Consider the following 25,315-nt stretch of genomic DNA (forward strand, 5'->3'; position numbering starts at 1 on the left):
TCACCGGGCGGGGACACGGCCCCGGCTGCTTCGCCGTGTTCCCCCCCCGCCCCCGGTACCGGCGCTGCCGGCTCCTCGCGGCCGCCCCGCTGGGCCGCGTGCCTGGCGTGAGGGGAAGAGGGGCCTGCCCCCGTCAGCAGCGCCGGGGCGCCCCTGTTCCCTCACCGGGGAAGGGAGGGAGGCAGGAGAGCGCAGCCCTCTCCCTTTGAAAACCTCCGCTGGGAACAAGCAGCGGGCACAGGATTAGCTCCTAGGGCACTCCTAGGAGGCTGGGGAGGCTTTAACTCCTCTGAGCAGCCCTCGTTCAAATCCACCCGCCCGATTATACGTGCTGCGAAAGCTTGCCTCACGTCTCGGGTACGTGAAAAGGGCCCCATATGCTGACACGCAGGAATTTAGCACCCCCAACCCCCAGGTTAACCTTTGTTGTTTTTATATCGTGTCACTTGACAGAGTACACATCAAAGGCAACGTTTCCACACACAGCATGGAAGAGAAACCCCTGATGTCCTCAACTCAGAGGCTCCAGCTCCACCTTACCGGCCACGCACCCCCCGTTCCTGGTGCAGGTGACATACACACGCCTGTGAAACCTGAACACGGGGCCTGCTTCCTACAGCAAACAGGCAAGCATCAACATTTAAGCAACCTTTTTTTCCACGTTAACCCCTACCAAGATGAACTAGGTTTTCATATTTTTATTTTAGTGTATATTTTACATTAGAAAAAATGTTAATAGAAAAGCTCCACATGCTCCTAACAACCAATTTTCTGATAAGTCCTCACCAGTATTGATACTAATATACAAATAAATTAATTTTGCTAGTTAATTTCCTGCCTGGCTTGGTGCAGGCTCTGCACGAGCAGTGCACCTATGTTCAAGTGCCTGTCCACATTGCCAACAAGTGCCAGGAAGTGTGTTGTACATAATCGTTCCTCCTCATAGTGTCGCAGAGTTTTAGTTTCACCTTGATGAATGGGATCAAATTTTCTTAACCATGTTACCCAGCAGGCACAAGTATTCTTTACCAGGTTGCCTGGATTGTTTCACCCTGAAAAAGCCCCAAGCTTTGATTAACAACTGTATGCTACTATTCCCTCATCACTCACTTTGGCAATACAACACCCTCCCCACAAAAACAAGGAAAGCAAGAAATCTACATGGAAGACCTAAAATTCATCAAATGCAGAATGTGACCTGGCTCAAGGCATATCCCCCCCTTGGTGACCTGCTCCCTCCCCTAAAATTCCTCTGTTTGCTTTTGTTTGAGCAGCAGGACTTTGCACAGCTGATTTACAAGAAAAGAGATGTCACATGTAATTGTACTAAATCACAGCCACTGCTGGTACTGTCAGGTCAGACACAGCAGCAGCCACTCTTAACACCAGCTGCTCTCCTCATGCAATGCCAGTGCTACAATGTCCTGGCTAAAGGAGCATCAGGAAATATAGCCGAGTTATTTTGTAGCGTCCTTCGGTGCCAAGGAGGATTTCTGGGTCAGAGGAAGGGAGCAGAAGAGAGGGAAAAGCCCATTAAAATTTACCAGCAGATTAAGGAAAAACACTCCACTGCCAATTTATTTTTAAAAAGGGTTGTGTGTTATTCTAAGGTTTGTCTGTATAATTGTACAACCGTTGAAAATTACATAAATTGTAATGATCTAATACTATTAACAGCCATTCAGAGAAAAACTCCCTCCCCTTTTGAAACCATCAAGGGCAGGAGGGAAATGTCCCAGGAAATATGCCAATCTGAACTCTGGCCTCTAGCCTGGCAGAAACAGAAACAGAAAGATAAGAGAACAAACTGGACTAAGATGTGGTGTTTGCATGTGTCTGACTTGCAAGGGGAGGGGTGGCTTTGTCCTTGGCCGTGTTCTCCCAGAGGCAGTGCCTGCTTATCCTGGTGAAGCTGCCATCACTTCACTTGCTGCTCTCACCCCTGCACTTTGTCATTTCCTCCTGTCTTATGTGTCATGGAAGTCTTTCAGCAGGGTCCTTCGTCTCTGCTCCGCTATGTGCATCTGATTCTCTAAGTCCTGGTAAAACAAAAGGTAGAAACAGTTAGTGTGAATTCCCCAGAGGTAAGTACATTTCTTTTTAGGGACTCAGCTCATCTGATAAACACCAACCTTCACACTTCACGTGCGCTCTGGATCACAAGATTACAGATCCTGTTTCCTTTTGACATAGGCTGACTGCAGTTACCCAGCTCTTGCTCTGTCTAAAAAGCCAAGCACTTAAGGAATCTGCTCTTAACCAGAGGTCTACAGGCAGCTTCCTCCACACTTCTGCTGGTTCTGCTTCAGTTCTCCAGGACTCACTGCAGCCCTCCCTCCTCTCCCACAAAGCAGTGAGCATTCCATTTTTACAGCACCCACTGGCTAAAGGAAGAACGGCGAGATTCTGGGTCTAGTCTCTCAGCATCCTCCCTGAACTGCCTTAGCTCTCCTGCACAAGTGGTAAGCCTGACCATTACAAAATCTGGCCAGCAGGCTCAAGCAAGCAGAACACTCACCCCTCTGTCATAGCTGTCTGCTCGCTCCACCTTCCATGAGAGATTTTCAATTTCAGCTTCCAGCTGGGCCTGCTGGTATTCAAACTGCAAACAGCAAAATTAGAGACGGCAACAAGAAACTGGCTTAGTGGAGCAGCCTCATTCCACAAGCTATACTTGAGGAGCAAACAAATGTGTTCTGCTGACAGCTGTGCTGGCAGAGCAGGTTTGTGCCTCCTCCCGATCTGCCTTCAGCTTCCAGGAGTTCCTTGGGTGAGCACTCCCCAACCTGCCTCACTCAAAATTAACCATGTCAGCCTAGAAACACTACAAGCCACAAATACCTACTAAGTCAGCTCACTCTGCCAATAAGTGGGTCAGGAAATGCTCCTGTGAGCAGCTCTGCAGGCAGAGCTGAGGGACTGCTAACCACTGCTGGGAGTAGGAACTTGTCCCACTGGCACAGTCAGCTCCGCAAGAACATCTGTGCACAGCCTGAGAGACTGCACATGATGCTACGGGAAGAGCTTGGATAATAGCCACAGCACTGGGACAGTCTTACCAAGGAACAAATGTACACTTGAAGCCTCAAAATATTTTGGATAAATTGCTTGTTAGTGAAAGTGCAGTGCTGCCCTGGGAAAACAACGTAACACATCGGAGGACTGAGCTGCGGGTCCACTCAAAGTGAGGAGAAAAGTTGCAAAACCATGTATGTTTGTCCTGTCCTTACCTCAAACTCAGGACTACTATTTCAGACACTCAAGTTCTGGAATTGAAGAGGGATGTCTGTCTATTCATTCATCCCAGCATGCTGCCAGCTACACCCCAAAAAGCTGTAAGCGAAAAAAGAGCAAAACATCTTACCAGTTTCTTTCTGGGACCAGACTCCATGTAGTAGGCATATGGATATGTGTACTGCAGGGTATAACGACACTGTGGGGGGCCAGAGGGGAAGAGAGAGAGAAAAGAAGGACAAGAGCTCAGACCTGGCACAGTCAGTTGTCTGCAGTCACTACAATGAGCTACCTTCTGACACGGGTGACTGGACACTTGATGCTGGAACTTCCTACACCTTCCTTGGAAGGATCTGTACAGTTAAAGTGTAACTTTCCAGAGGTCACTTCCAGATAATTTTTGGCTAGTTCGTGGCCTAGAAAGGAGGTACTGTCCCACACATCCATAATCCCCAAATTCCCTTCCTCTCACTAGGTGTGAATTCAGCATTCTCGTGTGTAGATTCTCTTCTCTGCACCAAACAAGCCACACCTACCCACCTTTGCAAGGAGTTTTGCAGCATTTTGTAGGTATTGCCAGTCTATCCACGTTCCCAAGTTGTTCATAACTCTTTCCTGGATTTTTTCCTGGATTCGCTGGTACGTCTGTGCCTCCAGCTGCAAGCTTTTATTGTGATTCTCCCACTGCAAGCGGTGGGGAGAAGGGGAAAGAAAAAAACAGCATGAGACCAGAATACTTTTGCTGTAAAAGCACAAGCTCTAGCAAGCGGAAATCAAAGTGGGACAGGAGTCCAGCAAGGCAAAACATGCTGTGGGAAAGAACAGCAAGGCAGCGGCTCCAGTAGCAAGTAGCAGAGGCTGTGTGCAACAGACTGATGGCAGGAAAGAGCAGGGAGCAAACCCAGCTCCTCAGAACGGGAATGCCCTCTGGTTGCACAGTGACCTTGCATCTAACACAGTGGAGAGTAACAGCGATTCCCCTACTTAAATGATTTCTACAGAAAGGACAAGAGTTCAAATTAACATTTAACACGGGCTCAGTGAACTCTAACATCCACATGCACGCTGTAAGCATGGCCATTTCCCAGAGCCTGTTGGTCTAGAGAGCCAAGAATGAACACATTTATTTTATCATAGGACTTGGCTCATAGTATGAAGAATAAACTCATTTTAACGGGGAAAACAAGTGCACTGAAATGCAGCAGAATTGAACCTCTACCACATTCTCTTCTAGAGATGCTGTTCTAGAATTGCACCATATGTCCAGGTGCATTGAATCAGCTGTGGGGACAGAGGTGCTGTGACTGCAATTAAAAAAAATGTGATTATGTGACCCTTTAGGAAAGCTTTGCTACAGCCAATGGAGTTTTGAACATAACAGAATTTATTCTTTGTTTCTATAAAGACATACTGCAAGGAACTGAAGTTCCCCAATCCTGAAAGGAAATAATAGGAGCAATATCTACCTACTGCAGCAGCACCCAGCCTGCAGGAAAACAATATAGTGGCACAGGGGTAATACTGATTTTCTCTAGCACAGGGAAACACAGGAGCAAATGTGATTTGCTTTGGGGATGACATTAGTCATTTGGATGGGACTCACAGGGCGGGACTAAGTAAGAAAGAACAGGGCCTGAAAATTCAGCACAAATTCTCTTTGGGCAGTTTCTTGCACGGAGATTGCTGGCAATGACCTTTGCACCAGGCAGGGAGCATTAAAAGGCTACAGCAGCTCTGGCCAAAGAGATGTCTCCTACCCTCTCAAAATAGAACAAGTACTTCTTAAGGGCCTCCCTGGCCTGTGCTTGCTGACTCTGGTTTACAATATCAGGATTCTCTTTGTACCGACTGCATTCGTAGTACTCGCTGCCATGAGTCTTCCAGTCTCCCAGACACATCCAGCAGAAGTCTGCAGAAAACAGTGAAAAACCCACTGTGATGCACAGAAAAAAACCACATCTTTACGAGAGAAAAGCTTCAGGAGACACAACCCATCTGCTTTCAGCTATTTCTGCTAAGCCAAGAAACATACATTTTGTATCATCTTGCAAAACAGAACACACCAGTGAGCCAAAAATACCAGCCTGTCTCGAAGATTTTCACTGTACAGCCTCCTGTGCAATTATGGAAAGTAAACCCTGGAGTGCTGCATTCTGTACACCAAGACCCATGCACGGATCTTGTGCTCTGCACAGGCTGTCACTCCGGGTTAAAGAAGAGGCGGGCTGTGGTCTTATTTGTGAGATGCATCCTCCCCACTGCTGGCGTACTGCCCCATGCGAATCTCTGGCTGAATAAAATACGAACAATCAAATCCAAAAGGAAACTAACTCATGCAGAAGTCTGCCCTCAGCTCTCTCAAAGAGAGAACTACCTGGGTGACTTCAGGTATCAGTGGTTAATAACGCTTCAAGTTAGGAGCCACTGAACTGGGAAGAAAGTGGAGGAAAGAGAGCAATAGCAAAACCCGTTTAACGGTTTCCTGATTTCAGAGCGAGGCTGTGAATGTTCTGCTAGAAAGGAAAAAAGATGGAGATTAAGTTGCTACAATAAGAATCACTTTTGTATCACGGATTACGAGAGACTGAAATTGCTATTTCCAGAGTTCACCAGCCTTCTCGAGTGCTAGTCACCATGGTACCTTTGCACTTGCTTGCTCACCCTTGTCACAGAGCTCCATCAAATCACATCCAGTGCTGCTGAGGACCCCAAAGCAAAGGAAATGAGAAAGGACAGCAATCTTTAATCATCATCCAAATAAGGTTCTGATATTATAATATTTCCTAGCAGCACACAACACAAAGGGCCTGAACACGAGCTATCTTGCTCCAAGGCAACAGAAATTAATTCTGCCACGAGAAGATCTGTGCAAGAACAGGCTGTCACTTTGTAGGAGCACACAATGGACCAAAGACAGTTTGGCTGCTAATTGCACAGGGGTGGACTAAGAAATCCAACAGATAATGTTATGCGGAACAGTTCACAACTCCTGCAGTTTCAGCTGGGCTGTGCCTCATTATTTCTATCAGCGAGCAGAAGGACTTAAGCTGATCTGAGTAAAAAGATCAGTTCTGCCAGTATTTTCAGCTGATGATAAATACATTTACATGGAAAGCATTTATTAAGATCATTTCCACTGTTAATATTACAGCAGAGATGAACACTTCTCTATTTATTGGACATGTCAGGGAGAGGGAGCCAAACTAGCGCTGAATCAGAACCCAGCTGAGATCACAGACAATGGGGAAAAAAGCTACCACGCAAGGCTGTAATTAAAACCCTGTTCACCTTTTACTAGGGGGGGAAAAAGAGAAAATTGGCCAGTGTTGACAGTTCACCTCTATAGTATAAAAAAGAGAAGAGAACATCCCTAACCCCCATTACTGAGAAAACTGTTTTCCAAATTCTACTTACCATGCTTGCATTTGGAGCATTGCTGTAAGAGAAGACAGGAGGCACTGGTTAGTGGGAAGTGGAAAAAAAATTCTGCTTAGAACAAGGAAGATCTGATGCGTTCAGGGAACTGCTCACCATGTGATTGCAGCCTCCATTCTTTTCAATACAGATATTGCACTTCGGACACTGGGGAAACAGAAGCATTTGTTAGACCCAACTCTGTCTCTAGCAGATTTCTGGAGAATGACAATGCTTGCATGATTATTCTACCCTGGCTTCCCCTCCCTCCCCCCCTTTTTTTTTTTTTATATGCATAGGTGAAAATATTAATATATATACACTCTTACTCCACCAACTACTGGCAGCTCAATTTAAAAAGGAGGCAGAAAGCCAGGGATGTTACACAGCAGCATTGGACTGCTCAGCACTGGACTGCAGCAGAAAACAAGTTTGCTGCTGTTACTCCTTCTAAAACTGAAGGTTAGCATTTAGCTAACCTAGTTAACTAACCTTTAGTTAACTGAGTTAGCATTTAGCAGTTGCCCAGGTACAGGCACACGTGGCAGTAGCTTCCACAGCTACTTAGACAAGATAACCAGCTCTGTATCCTGCCTTCAACAGCCCCTAACAGATGACAACTTAGCTAGTAGAAGAGAATGTCTGACCACAGTGAGCTGCACACTTCTTTGCTCCATCAGCAGTCCACTGATGCCGTGAGGTACCAAGTTCAGGAACATTTTTTGGGTTGCATAGGTACAAAGAAGGAAGCGAGTTTTGTTGTTTTTTTATAAGTTTTAACAGCAGGCAAAATGCGTGCCACGACAACGCTGAATATAACAGAACCTTATAATTACAAATGAGCACAGCAAATACAGCGCCATCACATGCTGACATCTCTTCAGAAAAAGAAAGGTATTTAGGGTCTCTGGTCTAAGTATGCACTTTCCTAACGTAACTGAAGCTTGCACCTAATTAGCACTGTCACAATTGCTATCGGTTATGGTAAAATAAATGCCAGTCGACTAAGAACTATTTTGAATTCAGGCCACAAAATTCCCCAAAGAAACTTAAAGTTCCAGTCTACAGACAGTTAATCTAGCAGTTTGCCTACAACCTTTTAAGACAATTCTACAGATAGACTAGAGTGCACAATATGTAGTACTATTTCTTTTTCTTGAGTCTAAATCTACTAGCAGTATTTCACCATCTAAGTTACAGATTTCATCTAACGCCCTTTTGTTTTCTTTGCCAAATCAGGACCATCTCCCTCACCTCGTTCACAGTACTCCACACAGGTGTTCAGGGTTAAACACCACCAGCATTTACTGACTCTGCACTTACTGCACCCTCTCTTTCCATTTGAAATATACCTTCACTGGTCATTTTGAAGCAGCCACAATTCTGCCTTTTGCCCATGGGAGGGCAGCACACCTGGCTGCCAAAGACATTCACACTAGGTCTGGAGCGAGGACCATGCTGCAGGAGGGCAGCTGGACCTCCTGCACAAAACATTTCCAGCACATTCAGCTGTGTTGTATCACTGTCCTTAGAAAGCTGTGAGAATTTACAGCCTGTGAAAAAGCAGCACATGATGCTAAGTATGTACACAATTGTAGCTTGCTTCCCAGGCAGGACTAGAGGACAAGGAAAAACACGCAGGTGCTTGGCCTTACATCTTTAGTGTGAGCACTGATGTAGTTGGCTGTTTCGGAGTCATCTGCACACTTGGTGAGCCATTTCCGGATGGTAGCACAGTCTGTAGGTGCGTGGTACATCTGCCGACACTTAAAGCTTAATAGGGAAAAGAAGAAAAAGACACGTCATATCAATTTCCAGGGAAGTTACTCAAGAACTGAGGTTTTCCTGATGACCAAAATCTGGGAGGCCAAGTGAGGGTAAGGGATACAAATGCACTCACGTATTACCCGAGTGCAAAGACCAAGGCTGAGGTGCTGCACAGTGAGAGCTCCAACAAACCACCACTCTCCTATGCAGAAACTGGCACCAGGATGAGAGTGAAGAGGCCTTCTCTGTCAAGAACGTGTCTGAGGGCTGACACATCCCTCCCTACCGACTCTACCTATGCCTGCTCTAACACGAGTGTAGAGGCCTGGAGCATACCAGTGGCTTTACAAGTAAAATAACTCCAGTGACAGATATCACGCTCCTGCATTAGCACAACCCGAACAGCCCCGGGTGAGCAAGGGCTGTTTGCACGGACATACCAGGGAGCTGGGGCTCTAAACCAGTTGTATCGTGCTCCACAGGCATTCTCAACAGCAGTGATTCTGGAGACCAATAGCAGAAGGCACTTCAGCAGCCCTACAAGCTACCTTTTTACTCTTGCCCCATTTATACCTGAGGCAGACAAGGAACATTAGTGTTCCTATTCAGCAGAAATTTATTCTTCTGCCAGCCTCGAAACACACCAGACACTCTGGGAATCAAAAACTTGTAATAAGCCTAAAAACACAATACCAGCAGATAGCTGCAAGGCCTCCACAGCCATTACCAGATTCTCTACCACTCACTATGACTGCAGCAAAATTTGTAACCTAGCCAACCAGCATATGAGAAAGGAAGATTTTTAACCCCTTTGTTACTCAAGCCCTGTGTTCCCTGACCGTCAGAACACCCAACTCCAAGGAGTTTAGGGAGCAAGGGGAAGGCTGACCACCTGCAGAAGTCAGACACCAAGTGTCCAATTACTCAAACTAACTCAAGTTACAAACAACTCTAGCAAAGCATTTGAGATGCTTTTTCACACGCTGAACCTGTTGGCAAGCAAACGGAGTAGCTCTGAGGACAGCATATAATTTCCCCATGATCTTTAACCTTTTCTGTTTCTTACCAGAAGACCTCATTGCAACGATTGCACTGCACTCGCCGGGCTTTTGGCTCCTGTACCTGTATGACCATAGGACAATCTGCACCAGGACACAGCTGCAGCTGATAATGGCTCTGTGAACATAGCAAGGTGATAAGATCAGCAACATATGCAGAAGATCAGCAACATTCCCCATCCTCATCTTATGCCCCAGAATGTACTCAGCTGCTTTCCTGTGGTGGCTGTTTCCTCCCACTTATTGAAAAGAGGTGACACCACTCTTTCATACTGCTTCCTTGTTTCTTTACTTTTCCCAGTCTGTTCCCAGTAACCAGAACACTTTCTGCACATTTAACCTTAACCATGTATATCTGAATATCAATAAATCTCACATAAAACGTTATTGAGCAAACCAATCCAGTTGGTCCTTCACTAAGGTGAGAGACTTACTTTTCAGAGCCTAAAATAACTGTGGCAAGAGCAAGGAGGGCTTTAAAACTCAGACTTAAGTTTGAAGTTCTCAGCTGAAACACTCTGAGAATTCTACTTGAGAAAAAGAGCCAAGCACTAGCCAAGCAGTTACTGGGTGACCTTACAGCAGAATTTACTTTGGCAACCTGCTAGAGCATTTTGTCAGTGAGGCTGTACCACAGGAGCACCGACGTCATGTTTATGAGGGACAATTCTGCTGCAGTTACTGCATTTCTAATCAGAGATGCAAGGCACCTCAAACAAAATTTCTGCAAGTCATTGGTGAATTAATCCAGGGTATTTTAAGCCTGAAAAAGACAATACCTCCACATAGTCCCTGAAGAGGTAGCGCCTGTATTTGTCTTTCAGCTCTTCGCTAGGCAGCAATGGAAACACAAAGTCTTCTGGTGTCCGAAGTAGGCAGTCCTGAGCCATGCAGGAGACCCCTGAGAAAACAGCGTTTCAGAACAGTGCAATTTGTGCTAAAAGGAGCAGAGACAGAGATAGCATTCAACACAGTTTCCTAGGTGCCATCTGTTGTTGTGGCAAGAGGGACACAACTGTGAAACAGACCTAGCAAATCTATCAGGGCTGCTGAAAAGCTGAAGCCCAACTGTCTTCAGGGAAAGATGACAGGGCACAAATGTATCCAGGATCAGTAAGTGTTTCAACTGGGATTCACAAAGTCACACACTTGGAGCAGAAAATTGCATGTTACTGCCACACCAGAAGGAATGACAGGACACAAGAAGCGCAAAGCAACTCTGGCTACTACTGGCTTCTACCCAACACAAAGGGAACAGATGTTTGCATCCACGCTGATTCCCAGGGCAATGCAACAACACATCACCTGAGATGCAATCTCAAAAGGCAGAAGATTTGCAACTTTTAATTTGCTACAGTCACCCTGTTGAGATCACAAAGGGGAGGAGAGCAGCAAATGGATCTCTGGACTTGCAGGTTTTGTTAGGCGGGAGGAGAGCTCTCCAGGTGGTATGCCAGTGCCCACCAGGGATTCTGGTAAGACTGCTAGTTAAAGTTAGGTTTGTCACAAGAACCCACCCCATTTTCTCATTACTGAGATATTTTAGAGCAATTCAGCCAGTCATCTGAAGAGCAGCCAACATGTAAAACACAGACCCACTACCATACCCAGCTCAAACTCACCAACTCCGACGCCATCCTTGACAAGCACTGTACAATGCTGCTCCCAGCAGCTGCGACAGAACTGGTGCTGACAAGCCAGAGAAAGCAAGTTCTCCTTCCGGACAAACTGCATGCACACTGCGCAGTGATGGGAGGAATGTACCATTGCCTGCGAAAGACAAATCAGCGTTATGGTGAAAGCATCCCAGCTCCCCTGGCAAATTCTCACCTCATCCACAGTCACTTTCATCACCTTCACTGGGACAATGGTCTCAGATGAGCTCCAAGCCAGAACAGGTTCCTAAGTGACTGGCGTGCTGGGGTGCTGCACTGCCCCAGCAGTCAGCCCTTCTCATGAACCTCTTCAACCTCATGGAGCACAACAGATGTCCAGTCACTGAACAGCTCCTGCCTCTTGTCTAGTGCTACCCAGAACTCACCTTTACTTTTCTAGTTCTTACTTTTTCCTTGTTTGAAAAGTAAGAAAAGAAATCTTTGTGTATGTCCTTTCCTGCATTTACTGATATTCTTTGTTAGCTGGGTCAGACTCGATCACTGTTCCACAGGCCATGACGAGCAGCTAGAGCTGGAAGCAGGCTTAGCAATGCTCTCTTCCTGGACAATGATTTTGGGTACCGTATTTGATATGCAAATGAAGGTACAGCACGTAGAGAGCTTATACAGAGAGAAAAGGTTGTTCACAGACCATCACAAAGGTCAGGGATCTTCTCACATCTCTTATTTTCTGCCTACGCTACATTTGGCAAAATAGGCTTCATCTCTCCAACTGAAAAGGATTAGAAGGTTTGTTTCAAGTCAGGCATAATTCTGCTATTGCTTCACCGGGAAGCCGTCTGGTCTCCCCGTGGGTAGTGCAGAACTAATCCCTAGACAACAGATCCAGCCTCTAACACATTTTGGCTCACCCTTGGGACCTGAAGAGCTAAGTCTAGCACAGCATTTAGCAAAAGGGCGGCTCTACAAAGCTGTTAACAGGACTTTATGCTCCTATTTCCCTTTTCACAGAGAAGCCATATAATCACTTTTCACTGCTTAAACCTTTGCTGCTCTTTGAGAAGCTCGTGCGAGGCAGACGTCAAGCTGCCATGCATAGCTCCGCATGCCAGAGACACGGAGGAGCAGCAGCATGAGTGCCCAGCCACATGACCAGTAGAGCTTGTTTTGTAGCATGACCACATGAAAAAGAAATAAAGCAACTTTGTTCTAAGCAGCCTCACTTACGGACAAAAACAAAATTCACCAACTCAGCAACTGCGCAGATCAACTGCTCAACTCGAGCAGCAAGCACACTACCTAGAACTTTTGCAAGCCATCCCTCGGAGCTTTTCTCTGAGCTGTCCCACTGTAGCTTCTCCCTGTACGGTCAGTTGCTCTACAGTATGAGTGTATGTCCCAAAGAGTCCCCCCAAAATACCATCATTCTGCACTAGGAGCCGAAGCACAGAACAACTAGCCCTAGCACATGCAAAAAGACTGTACTGTACTGCTATCAAACCAAGTTTGTCAAGCCTTAAACTAACTTTTAGAGGAAAGAAAGTGTCCAAGAACACACGGAGCCCTGGCTGCAGAACACAAGCTGGGGGTTCAAATGTCATTACTGACTGGCTCAGCAGAAACACCACTGGGAGATTTGGCTTAAGCATCCCCGAGCAGAGCAGTGGAGCCAACTTAGCCATCTCAAGACAAAAGATGTATTCTAGCCACAGACAAGCACTGCTCACTCTGTGCAGCCAGAACTTCCCTTAGTGTCTTTTACAGAGCGAGCAGTATCAGAAGAGGTAGCCAGGCCCATGCACTCTGCTCCTGCCATTGTTTATCATCACTCCTGCCAAAAATAATAGCTTAATTTTCTTGAGACAAGTAATTCTTGAACACAACCTGCAAGACAACAAACAGCAAAGCTGCTGCTTACGTTAGACACTTCTTGAATGCAGTCTCATTTAAAAAGTAAACCCAGCACTTATTTAAGGTGTAGGACCTTGAGTCTGCAAAGAGTTAACATGGGACAGGCCCATTGGTAACGCACACCTCCGACAAGGTGGGTCGGAGGCAAGGGAAGAGACCAAAGGCAAGGGAAGACACCAAAATAGTCAGCATACTTACATGTTTCGATGAGGTGGGCTGTACTCGTGCTTCTACTAGCAATTGGGCAGCATTAGACTTGTGCCTGAAAAGGCAATTAAAGAACGATCAAATCCATTTCTGAATACATTTTGCATTGTTAAACTGGTCCTTCTCACCTGAATAAACAGCAGGCTCTCTGCAAATGGTAGTGGAGGTGTTGATGAGGAGCACGGAAGTGTGTGCTGTGTGAGGCACCCTCACAGGGTGAGCTGAACTCTCATCACCACAACTTTATGATAGTTTCTTCAAAATGTTGATTAATATTTCCCTTCTATTCCTCAATAGATATTTTGCTACAAGTGCCCTCCCACCCCGAGAAATTTTTCTGAAGTGAAGATTTTTCTACCCACACTAATATTTTCACTCCTCGAGTAGTCAAACCATTGCCCATGACAACACACTCCAGTGAGGCTACTGCCTGCCTTCCATTCCTTTGTAAAATCAAGCTGTCCTGGTTAGGTCTCACTTCGGCTGCAGTCTACTACCTAGCTAAGTAGTTACTTTATGACAGATTATCACCCTTTAGGCATATGAAGCTGTCCATCAGCAGCCTTAGAATTAAACAGGTCTTGCTCTTTGTGATTTCCATTGCAGAGGAATGCTTGCATTGCCAATAATAAATCAGTGAATTCAGGAATAGAAAGCAGCGTCAGAGTTGGGACTAGGATCTAAATCTTCCCTCTCCACAAGCATTTTTAGGTGTGTTTAGGGATCTTTAATTTGATAATGCTACTTTATACCAAGACAGAGGTCTGAGGACCAGATCAGCTGGAGAAAACTTGCAAAGCCACAGCTTGAGAAGTAAACCCTTCCTTCCCCAGAGTTCCTCTTGTTTAAACCTTGTTAACCTGCAGAATCGCTCTGAGCTGCTGTGCAGGAATCTCACCCTCCACATTCCCCAGGGAAAAGCTTTCACAGGATGCATGGTAACCAACGAGCCAGTTACCAGAGATGCTGCGACAGTATCCATACGTGAGATGCGTCTCCCATACGTTCTCTGGATGAAGCTGCTGGCTAACAGGGCCAAAAATGGCATGGCAGAATGAGTCAGGCTGATGTGCTCTCTATTTTCAGACAATGTTCAGTTCTGAGCCAGTATTTTCTGGAGGGGCTGCCAGACAGCAGTGCCTCCTGACACACTTCCCGCATACATTTGGGCAGAGTCCGAAGCCTCCTTTTGAAATCAGCCAGAGGACTCACTGCAGTGTGACACTGTCAGAGCAACAAAGGGGCTGCACTTGTTAGCTCTCTCACACCATCGTCTGCTGCTCTCCAAATGCCAGTCAGCTTGGAAAAAACCTCACATTCAGAGGGAGCAAAAATCTCGAAGCAAACGTACTAAATTGTACATCAGCATTAGTTCAGTGTTTCTTTATGATTTATGGCTCATATGTTCCAAACAGAACATATGTTAACTTTATATTTGTTAAAATAAATATAGATGCAGCTCTCTCAATCTGCTATCTCATTGTTTAAGCTGTGTGCATCTCCAGGGTTCCCAGCGTGAAGATAATTCCTCAGACTGAAAGACATTCGCCGACACTCCCCTTTCCCTGTTTACAAATTCTTTACAGGCAATGCAGCCTCAACAAAACAGCATTTCTCCTCTGCTCCCTGGCACGGCAGTGCGGCCTGCTTTCAGGTCCAAAGACACTTGTCAAAAGACACTACAGGAGGACTCTTGCAAAGACAGGGGGAAAAGCACTGAGCACTGAAGAAATAAGATTAGTTACACTTACCTTTCCAAAATCTCTGAGATTTGCCAGTGGAAACTAACTAATACAAGTTTTGCAACAGCATGTGACACCTAGGTTAAAAAAAAAAAGAAAAAAAGTGAGGTATATTTTGAGGACACATCTCTGCTCAGGACTATGATGTTCTTATAAGACTAATAAATTGTACAAACCCAGTAAAACAGCTCAGTGATATCAAATTCCCATTAAACTAGTAGACATAATTTCACAGCCAGTATATCTGCAATATACAGGTTGGAATGAAGCATGGATGTACCAAATTAACTCAAATATTCATCACAACAGCACAGAGAAGAAGGAATAGGGAAATCAATGGATTAGTTTAAGTAATCCTGGAAGCCTAACATCGAGCCCTAACCGTGGGCACCCGTTGAGAGGCTCAGACCGGACTGGGCTCGGGGTCCTTGAGAAGTGCCCCACATTGGCCCCGCAGGGCAGGCTGCGGCTGCTTACAGAGCTGGAGAAGCAGCAACAAACTGCAAGCACGGACATGCTCTGCCAGCACAGGGTTGGGGGAAAAATAACATACATATATACATAAATATATTTTCCCAAGCTTTCGGTGTAGAAAAGAAAGTTGTTGTGCACTGGAATAGACTGGGGTTACGGAAAGCTCTTCTGACAGGGACTATTTCCATGCAGACTTGCTCACCTTACACGGGCTCCTGGCAAGCACTAGCGCAATCCATGCTAGCCAGAGCAAGTGCCTGAGCAGCCTCTAGAATCCTGCCACACGACATTTGAAGTCATGTTACAAGGGTACAAGCGAGCAAGTTCCCCTTGCTTCTACGGACTGGTTCCTTTCAGGAGAAAACAGCCTGGTCTGCTCGCACCCACCGGGACCACAAGCATCCGCTGGGCTGCTGAACTTTACCCGGCCTCTGGACCCTTCGTGCCTTGATCGGGCTCACGGAGTCCAAACAAGGCAGGCCTCCTGCAAACACAGCGCCTCTCCCCTGGATTTGGGGAGGCTCCTGAGCCGACCTCCTCGCTCTGCTCTGTTTGGAGCGCCTGAGCAAGGCCAGAGCTCTGTCTCCCCCACTCAGAGAGAAGCTATCACCATCACATCTCTGTCTACCACACATTCAGAAAACAATTTCTTCCATCCCAGCTGCAGGAAGAGATCCATTTTTTTCTAGAGAAGCTGCCAGTCCCAGTCACCAGCCAGAAAGCCACATACCACCTCAAACCCTGCTGCAGGTGAAAGGTGGAGCCCGATGCACTGGTAATATGGCCATGCAACAACCCCAGCACGGCCCCACAGGGAAAAACTACCTGTGGCTGCTGCCTCTGCGAAACAGACAGGCTCTGCACACCTACTGGCAACGTATCATTACCCTTCTACAACCAACCCACTGCAGAGGTGCAGTTTCACAACATGACAGACCTATTCCTGCCACCTCTGCTTTCTGATCCGCCCAGGGTCATTTTTCAACGTTCAAAGAAACTTCTTCTAGAAGAACTGAAGCACCAGCTCATGCTGCCAGAGACCTGGGAGGTGACTTGCCCCGGCTTCACCAGCAATGGGATGCATGGAGCACACCCCGGCAGCGCTCACTCCCAGCGCAGCAGCCTTCGATCAGTGGCAGCGTGGCACCTGGCAGACACGTGCAGCCTGCTCCTGTTTGCACGGACAAAGTGCCGCTGCCCGTCTCTGACAGGTTGCTTCAAGACCTCCGCCTGGCAGACCCAGGCAAGAGCTTCAGCTCGGGACAGACACCTTTGACTTGCTTGTACGAGGAAGACATCTGCATTTTGTTTCTGTAAAACAAACAAGCATCAGGAATGTGGTCTCTACAAGACCAGCTTCCTGCGAATGCAAACCACATGCTAATGAATCATTCTCTAACAGTAACTACATTATTTCTCGGTAGCAGTAAGAACTACCATCCTGACAAGAGGAAAAAAAAAACTTAAACGGGAAGCTCATCTGTAACACATGAAAATGAGTAGTTTTTGGTTGGATTTTCACAGCCTGAGGTGCAGCATCCGTCGCAGCACCACGACTCCAGGAACAATATACGGAGCGACTTGTTCCCAGAGGAGGAACCGATCAACAAGTCCCTCCAAGAATGAAAAATTACAGAAATACAAACAGTAGCGCTTATATCTACCAAACTGCCCTAACAATGAAACATTTTTGAGACACATTGTTAGGTAAAACGCAGAACTAGTGTTCTCGAAAGATGCCAGGTTAACAGATCTGGAGATAAGTCTATCATGGAAGAAATTTAAAATCAAGACGAGTGATTCTGCAAGGCTGCAAGGCTATTTCTTTTTGTTCCAGAACATGCTCCAAGGAAGTCCCATCACAAAGAAATTCCTTTCTGGCCTTGGCTGCGAACCCAACTCCTCACAGTGGCCAAACTTTGTTCCCCACCTGCACGCTCTCTTGTTCTTGGTAAGGGATGAAAAATAAAGCTTCTGCGACCATTCCTGTTTTGCTCCATCTACAAGCCCTGACCAGACCAGCTGTAGTGCCAATCTTATTACTCGCATCATAAAATCACCTGAAAATAAAAGATTTTGAATTCTTAAAGCCATGTTCATGATGCGAGTCCACTTTCACAAAAGCCCCAAAGCAGAAGAAAAGCACCCACTGCGGCCTCGCAGCACAGAAGTGAGTCTCGGTTGGCACTCAGGGCACACTGCCCAGCAGGGCGATTCCTGGACAGCCAGGAATTTTACACAATTAAAGGTCTCAGGCTTGAGAAACGTTTCAGAAAGAGCTATGATTCAGTCCTCTATCAGCAACTGGGTGACACAAGGGCCTTAGGTCATCCAAGACCAGTAACACTTCATCTCAGACACAAAACGGATTGAAAAAGATGCTTTTGAAAAATTGTCAGCTTTGTTTCCACTTTTCTATTCTCTTCTCAGAGAATTAAGACCCAAAGAAGATGCAAGATGGCCCTCTCAGTGCCTTGCTGGCAGCAGGATATTTCAGTAAAATACTTTTATAAGGACCCCAGTGCAGAAGGGAATGCATATTCTAGATGCTGCATTTCTATTTTGGTTTTTGTGTGCAACTGCAGAACTGCGCCAATCCTTCTGCATAACTTGAGTCCTCCAGAACTTTTCCAGCTCTGGTTAAATTTATTAAAATTGAGAAGAGGAAAACTAAAAACAACAACCAGGCTGAAAGATTGTATTTCGAATCATTTAATCTTTTAGGCCAGAAAAGACCTTAGAGATTATCAACCCGACACATCAAGTCCCATCACTAAACCATGTCCCCCAGTGCCACGTCTCTTAAATACCTCCAGGGACAGGGATCCACCACTTCCCCGGGCAGCCCGTCCCGGTGCTTGACCACACTCTCCACGAAGAGAGAATTTCTTTCCCTCATTCTCATTTCCCCTTTTTCTTACCATCAGTTTAAAACTTGCAGATCAAAGATTGGCTCAGTCCAAAACTGAACTTGGAAAATTCCTGATTCAAGACTGGCTTCTTTCTCTGTGATCGGGGTGAAAAGAGAAAATTGGCTGGGCAACACATCACCCAACCTGCAGTTTCCAGCTTGACGTTCAAACAGAAATTTGGTCGCTTCAGAAGCCTTTTCCAAGTCTCCCTCAGTTTAACTCTGACCTCCCAGTGACAGAAGACCGCGGACCGTCAGAAATGGGCACCCACCGCTCATGTTTGGCACCGCGCTGGAGAAGTGGTGCAGCGCCTCTGCACGAGGGAAGGGTGCCAAAGAGGAAGCTGCTCTGCTTAACGGGAAGTCTCTACAGGAGTTATAAAAAAAATCTAAAAAATTTACATAATGCCGGACAAAATTAGATTCTGAAAGTAGAACAAAGAAGAAATGTCATCACATTAAATACGTTTATTCGCTTTTTGAAGAAGAGAGCGCAGTGTTTTTCCCTCCTTATTTCAATCTCAAGGTTAATCTCCCTGGGCTCTCTCCTCTCCAAGATAAGCAAAATTCTCACGGTTCTGAAGTGTGAGAAAGAGCGTGGCACTCTTGGACAAGGCAGTATCAAAAGAATTTGCAAAGCTGCTCTGCAGGTACCTTGCTGGGTTTGGAAAGCACAAAGACAGCTCTGCCTCAACTTGCTTCCCCCGATAAGCTGTGTTGTTTGAAGAGCTGAAGTTTCTTCTCTCTACAGCAGAAAATCTTTTCAACCATGCCACTCTGACAGTTGCTCATTCAGACAGAAACGTTTCCTAAAAGCTAAAAAAAACAGTCTTTTGTAGAGCTTATATTCTACAGAAATTGCTCATGCATATTGATGTAGCATGCATAGCTCATGAGTTCGTTTCGCTTTTCTCCGAGGGATGGCCTATTTTTTTGGAGGTCTGCTTCAATCCTCACTTTTGCAGAAATCTGGTATCAGGAATTTAAAACAAAAACCCTCACGTGATTCTCAAAGATATTCAAGTCAGGGTGAGTTGGAGATGTTGTGATCTGGATGGAGCTGACGTCCCCTGGCTTTGCATCAAGCTGACAATTCACGTTAGTTCAGGGTTGCGCCGAAACACCTGGCCAAGACGAACACGAACCTGGCATAAAGAAATACTACTTCCATTTCTTGTGTTTCCCCTAATCAAAGGTTTTATACAAATACAGCTAAGCAATTAGGATTAATCTTGAGAGGTATTTCTTTTAATCCACAAATACAGGTTTTGTTAGTTCTACCAGGAAAGGAAAGATTCATGAAAATACTAGTTTGTGTTGCATCAAAACTTCTAAAAACACGCTCCAGTTCTTTAGAACAGTAAGAACACAGAGCAAGAGCTTCTGAAATTGTGGCTGTGGTGAGCAACGATGGGCAAAATAGAAGAGACTGAACTGAGCTCACAGTGGAGAACACTAACATGTCAGAAAGATACCGTACTTTTAATGGAATAATTTTGTCGAAGAAAAAAATACCTTCACATGTGCTTTACTTTAGGATACTGGGGTAAAGAAAGTGACCCAGAAATTGAAAAAAAAAAAAAATACTATTTTACTCTCATTTCTCATGTAGAAAATAGATCTGACTCTGTACATATCCCACTGGAAGAAACTGACTTCCCTGTTTTTACTGGAGGATTTATCAGAAAACTGCAGAAATATTAGGAATTAAGACAAAACAAAAAAAGGCAACCAAAAAGCTTTTTTTTGGACCACGTTTTCATTTTTGCTTTGATCTCTCTCTCTTATAAGCAGGCTTCCAAAACTCAGTCCTGGTGGAAAACTCCCGAGGTTGCAGGGGCTCAAGCTGTCATTGACATCACCTGCTATAAACACCCGAAGCGTTCAAAGTCTTGCAGCAAAGTCCTCCCTCCGCAACCGTCACGGGTTTCCAAGCGGTACAAGGCTGTTTTCAGAACTGAGCCCTAATTAATTTCACTCAACAGAAAAAAAGACAAAGTTACAACAGAGCATATATATACCCTGCCTAAAGCGTTCTGGGTTCAGTCATGCTTTCAAAAAGTGAGAAAAGGTCATCATCCATCTCTAGAAACCAGCCACAGCACTGCTCTGAATTTTTGCCTGATGTTTCACCCTCTGCTGGTGCTGCCCTGGTGAAATAAATGCAATTTGGAGCCCGTAGCTGCAGCCTTGGCACCACGGAGCGGCCCCAGCGCTGCGTGAGCCCTGCTTCATCCCAGGGTTTGACTCTGCAGCCTGTCACTCACCTCTGGCGTGCAGAGACCTGGTGTCGGCACACAAACAAAGCATGTTTAGGAGGCAGAGAGCAGTTTGGGAAGGACAAACACCACCGGTGTTACTGTGCGAGGCTCACGGAGCTGTCAGCGCACAGCCTAGTCTGCCACACGCTGCGGAGAGGAGATCTCAGGTTAAATTCCAAGCCCTCTCTAATCCATCCACTCTCCTGCACAGGACAGTGCAAATTTCAGCTGCCAACAAACAGGATCAGTGGGACTCAGCTAGGAAATCTCCACGTACGTATTTCTCAAGCTGTTACGCTATTCCTCCTGAGAAGATTCAGAAGCAAATTAAAAAAAAAAAAAAAAAAGCTTAAGCAAGACGGTGTGCCAGAAGGCATTGTTATAAAATAGCTAGGAGATTTCTTTCAAAGATTTAGAGTCAAAGAAATGCAGCAAGAGAGCTCTAAGACTGCACACGGGCATAATACTGACACAAGACTCACAGCTGTACTCGCAGAAAGTATTTTTTTTTTCCGAGGCAACATCTGAGATCAGCAGGGCACACTGCACTAATTCACCGCGCGCTGCTGAGAGCCCAGCAAAGTGCCCCACTGCTGCGCTCACCTCAGCCCTTGTCTAGGGACTCTCCAGCAAAACATAGGAGAAGTAGAAAATTCTTTCTGGCCACATGGAGGACGCGTAGTTAACAACCTGAATGCACGCGAGTGTGAGCAGTGGCTCAGGACACAGCTCACGGGGCAGCTAACTCAAACTGGCGAGCACTGGTGCACGCACACGGCTTGGGTAACTGCAGTGAGTAATCCCTGTTCAACCCCAAATAAAAAGGCCTGTACCTGACAGTCATAGCTTCTACGGGCATTTTTTTTTTCCTTTTGTACTAAAGATGAAGAGGAGGAACACCTGCTTTGTAAAACAGCTTCACGGTGCACAGGTGAGCTCGTTTCTGTTGTGCCATCCTTAACAGCCACAGCACAGGGAGCTGGCAATGGACTGCAGCTGCATTGTGCCGCTCCTGTGATCACCTTGTCCAGCTGTAAGGCTGCAACAGGGAGCAGTTTCTGAAAGATTGTTTAGACATTTTTAATGACTTCTGCCTTGCCTCCACCTCCCACCAAGACCACACTCATCAGCAGCTGTGCACAGATCTTCTGCTCGCTGCAGTGCCATGCTGGCTGTAAGACACACGTAACGTCAATCACAAAATGCGTGGGCTGTAATCACCCTCCACATTTGCGGCTCATTTTTCCAATTAAGTTGAGAACTTTGGCAGTCCTGGACAATACAGGACAAAACCAATTTCTCTCCTTAAATGACTTCATGGAGCGGTCATAGTCGCAAGGTCCAGGCTCTCCAGCCAGCTCTCCTATCTTGCCAACCAGAAGCCTAAGAACACTTACTACACTTTTTAAAGAGCAGTTTGGGAGTCAAAATAAAACACACACCGAGGACAGTTACAGACATCCTCATAAGACGTTTACCCTACTACTAAAACACAGCCATTGTGACCCTGACAGGCAACACCACAGCTCTTGTACAGCACAGCTTCCAGGAGCTTTTGGGAAACAAGAGCAGAGCAAGGACGAAGGCACTCCTCAAACGTGTTCCTGGGGTTACAGCTTCAGATGGCGTGCCCACGTAATGCTGGCTGGATGTCAAAACGCAGAACGCAGCACAGACGTAAACCTGCATGCCCCAACTAATCTAGGGCTCACAGGTACTCTGAAATAGCGTGTTATCGTTGCCAGCCACCACCCCGTGGGTTTTGTGGAGAAGTCAAATTTGCACGTCATGGTCTACCACTTACAGTAAATAATATTTAAACATTTACTAACTTTCTACTACTATATTTAACACTTTTGCTTAACCTCACATATCCTTGTGTTCTTACGGGCACCAACTTCGAACATGTATTTTTCAAACTCTGTTTTTATGTACGTACATTTGAATATTTCAAGGAGCTTTAAGCACAGGAGAGGTACTGAGGTATTTAGGCACAGCTAGTCTTTTCTGATTGCCATTTTATGTTGTATGCAAGTTCCATTAAGTCGTTACGGTGTAAAAAAGGACGACTACCCAACAGTACAGGTTTTCTCGGACAAGCACCCCACGCTACATACTGGCCGTGGTTTGCAGAGTTCTACGGGGAGGCAGAAGTCAGTCATCTGACATCTTGCTCTTTACAGACTTTCCGCAATCGCATCGAACCGGCGTTCTGCGGGTGCCAGCTCCTTTGGGTAGAGCTGCTCGTTCCGGCTGCCAACCTCCACGCACATGACTCTGGATCTGCTAAAGATGGTATTTGAGAAGGACGGCTGCCAGCTTCCACCAAGCAGCTCTACAAACTAACTGCTCTGTGTCAGCGCAATTTGAGTGTGTGGAAGGGTTTCAAAGGGCTGTGTTTTTATGAGCAAACGCTAATTTGGTTGAATTAAGAGACAACATCAATAAGGTGAGCAAAAATATGTGAAAACAGGTTTAACGCTGGCAGATCAGCAGCAATAACAGATTAATAGATTCAGTACTATGTCATGGCATCGAATCCTTTTTTGCATCTTTATTTTTATTCTTCAGAGGATGGGGTTCAGAGAAACGCATCAAAAGCGGTTATTTCACAGATCAATGGAAATATTTGCTGTCAGGTAAATATTAGCAGGTTACTCACATTAATTAACATTTTAAGTTCTCCAATCAGTTTTCTCAGTTTTACAATCCCTTCAGTTTTAGTGAAAAGCCTACAGCAGTATCAAGTGCCTGTACAACAACATCCTTCTCTTTCAATGTGCAAAAATGTTAGCTTCCTTGTGACTGACAATCAGCTTCTAAAAAATTCTAAAGTCAAGGTAACATTTTTCATGAACTTTCATTACAAACTGCTTTATCTGGTTGTTTAGATGGCCACTGTAAGAATTTGATAAAAAAAATAACAGAAAGATCCATCTCATCACTGAAATAGCGAAAACGCTGCCGGTTATTTGGAGCATCACAGATATTCCAGGCGTGTACAGAGACCCTCCGCAGAGCCAGGAAGTGTCATTCACCACCAAAAACAATATGACCTCATCACACTCCTAATTGCTCGCCAGTAACAGGGTCAACTTTGTTTGTGTAACTGTTGAGTATCGTACTGTTTGTGTATATCTGCTGATTCTGCCACTCTGGGACTCACAATCACGCAATGTGGAGTTGACGATCATCTTGAAAACAAACTCACTACTGTCCAATTTTAATTCATTATTTTTTTGAAAGATACTGGATTCTATAAATATATCTACTTCTTAAAAAGAACTTCTGCAAATCCCTTTGCTGATCTGCAGGCAACAGGTGCTGCTCTGCTTCCAGGAGTATTGTCCTTAACAAGTGCTGATTGTTGGATCAGCTGGGCTTTTGGGGAATTAAAAGCGATCTGCTTCAATTCACAGGCCTCTTGGTCAGAAAAATCACAGTTTTGGAAAATATTAGCTTGAGATTTTCTTCAGGCATGTTTAAGTGGTAGCTCAGTCATCTATTTAGCTTTGTTAGGAGTGAGAACAACCTTGGCTTTAATTCGCAAGGAATGAAAAAGGTAGCCAAGAGGGTTTCCAAGGAAGATCACCCTTTACCTTGACGCTTGAAGAAAACAGCAATTTGACAGTCAGCCTGAAATAGCTGAATAAAAGTTAAAAAAAAAAAAAAGGAGGATTAACGAGCAGAGTAAATTGCGTACTACTTATTTAGACTGTTATAAGCTAATAACAGTACAGATTGAAAGTATGAAACGTAAAGCTCTGAATACCTGGTTTTGGTCTTAAAAGAGCGTAGACAAAATGCCGTGTAAGAAACACACTCACAAGACTCCTTCAATTTAACCTTCAGAACATGAATCACCTAATGACAACATATAATAGCAGAACATTCAAACCTGGCTTTGAGCTCATTCACTGTATTCGGTTTTTAGTTTGCTTTAGGGATTTGTATTAGTCTCTTCATTTCTTGCGATAACAAATTATTCTGAGTTCATGTAATGAATTGCCTTCAACACCGCTCCTCCTGAAAACAGTCTTTAATTTACCTTCTTCTTTCCCTGCCAGGGGCAACCACTCATTCTTTAGTACGAACTAATGCTGAAAAAGCACTACATAACCACTACACATCACAAAGTCCAGCCCTGGAAACAAAAGGAGATGAAATCAGCGAAGTGAACTAGGGTGCTCCAAAAGAACAATCACAAATATCCAAAAAGAAGACACTGTAACAGGTAGTCTTCAAGGGAAGAAAAAAAAAAAAAGAGCCCAATGAGGTTAGAGGAGAAAAATGTTACTACAGATCTGACAAAAAAAATCAGCCTCTATTTATGCATCTCCTCTAAGTCAATGGAAAATAATGATAACAAATAGTTCAACATGTTCTATCCAATTTCCTTCTCCTCCATGCTAGCTAACACAACCCAAATTCTTTCCCCTCCAGCTTGTCTGAGAAAACAAGCAAAATCACAAGTTTCCTTGGGGGAAGAGAGGGGAAGGAAGAATCAGGGTTGCTAAAGCATTGTAAGAAAGGATGCCAGGAAACAAAAAGCACATGCTACAGATACACAACAGATTTCCAAGTTAAGAAATTTGTAATTCTTGCACCACTGTTGCTAGAAAACAGAGTTAACGTGGCACTTCAAGAGCCCGAGACTCAGTGAGTGGCTTACAACATCACATTTTTTCAGGTTTCTACCCAGATTTATTTTTATCTTCTC

The 25,315-nt window shown here is 45.2% G+C and overlaps 1 protein-coding gene across 3 annotated transcripts in view; it reads right to left on the bottom strand.

The window, feature by feature from the left end:
• Positions 1–683: 683 nt before the first annotated feature.
• ARIH2 (ariadne RBR E3 ubiquitin protein ligase 2) overlaps positions 684–25,315 on the bottom strand; it is a 30,249-nt gene continuing 5,617 nt past the window's right edge. For 2 of the 3 annotated variants that reach the window (XM_083796267.1, XM_083796268.1), the window contains 13 exons: positions 14,959–15,026; positions 13,199–13,262; positions 11,096–11,243; positions 10,253–10,374; positions 9,482–9,591; positions 8,304–8,421; positions 6,766–6,816; positions 6,649–6,670; positions 4,992–5,143; positions 3,775–3,918; positions 3,365–3,433; positions 2,519–2,602; positions 684–2,039 (listed from right to left, as the gene is read on the bottom strand). In XM_083796267.1, coding sequence (XP_083652393.1) covers positions 1,968–2,039; positions 2,519–2,602; positions 3,365–3,433; positions 3,775–3,918; positions 4,992–5,143; positions 6,649–6,670; positions 6,766–6,816; positions 8,304–8,421; positions 9,482–9,591; positions 10,253–10,374; positions 11,096–11,243; positions 13,199–13,262; positions 14,959–15,026 — 1,224 coding nt within the window. In that variant the 3' untranslated portion in view covers positions 684–1,967. Of the gene's footprint in view, positions 2,040–2,518; positions 2,603–3,364; positions 3,434–3,774; positions 3,919–4,991; positions 5,144–6,648; positions 6,671–6,765; positions 6,817–8,303; positions 8,422–9,481; positions 9,592–10,252; positions 10,375–11,095; positions 11,244–13,198; positions 13,263–14,958; positions 15,027–18,344; positions 19,093–25,315 lie in introns of those variants that run through there. The other variant, XM_083796269.1, reaches the window with a different exon arrangement.

This window comes from Anser anser (assembly GCF_964211835.1).
Source record: "Anser anser genome assembly, chromosome: 12".
NCBI classification, from domain to species: Eukaryota; Metazoa; Chordata; class Aves; order Anseriformes; family Anatidae; genus Anser; species Anser anser.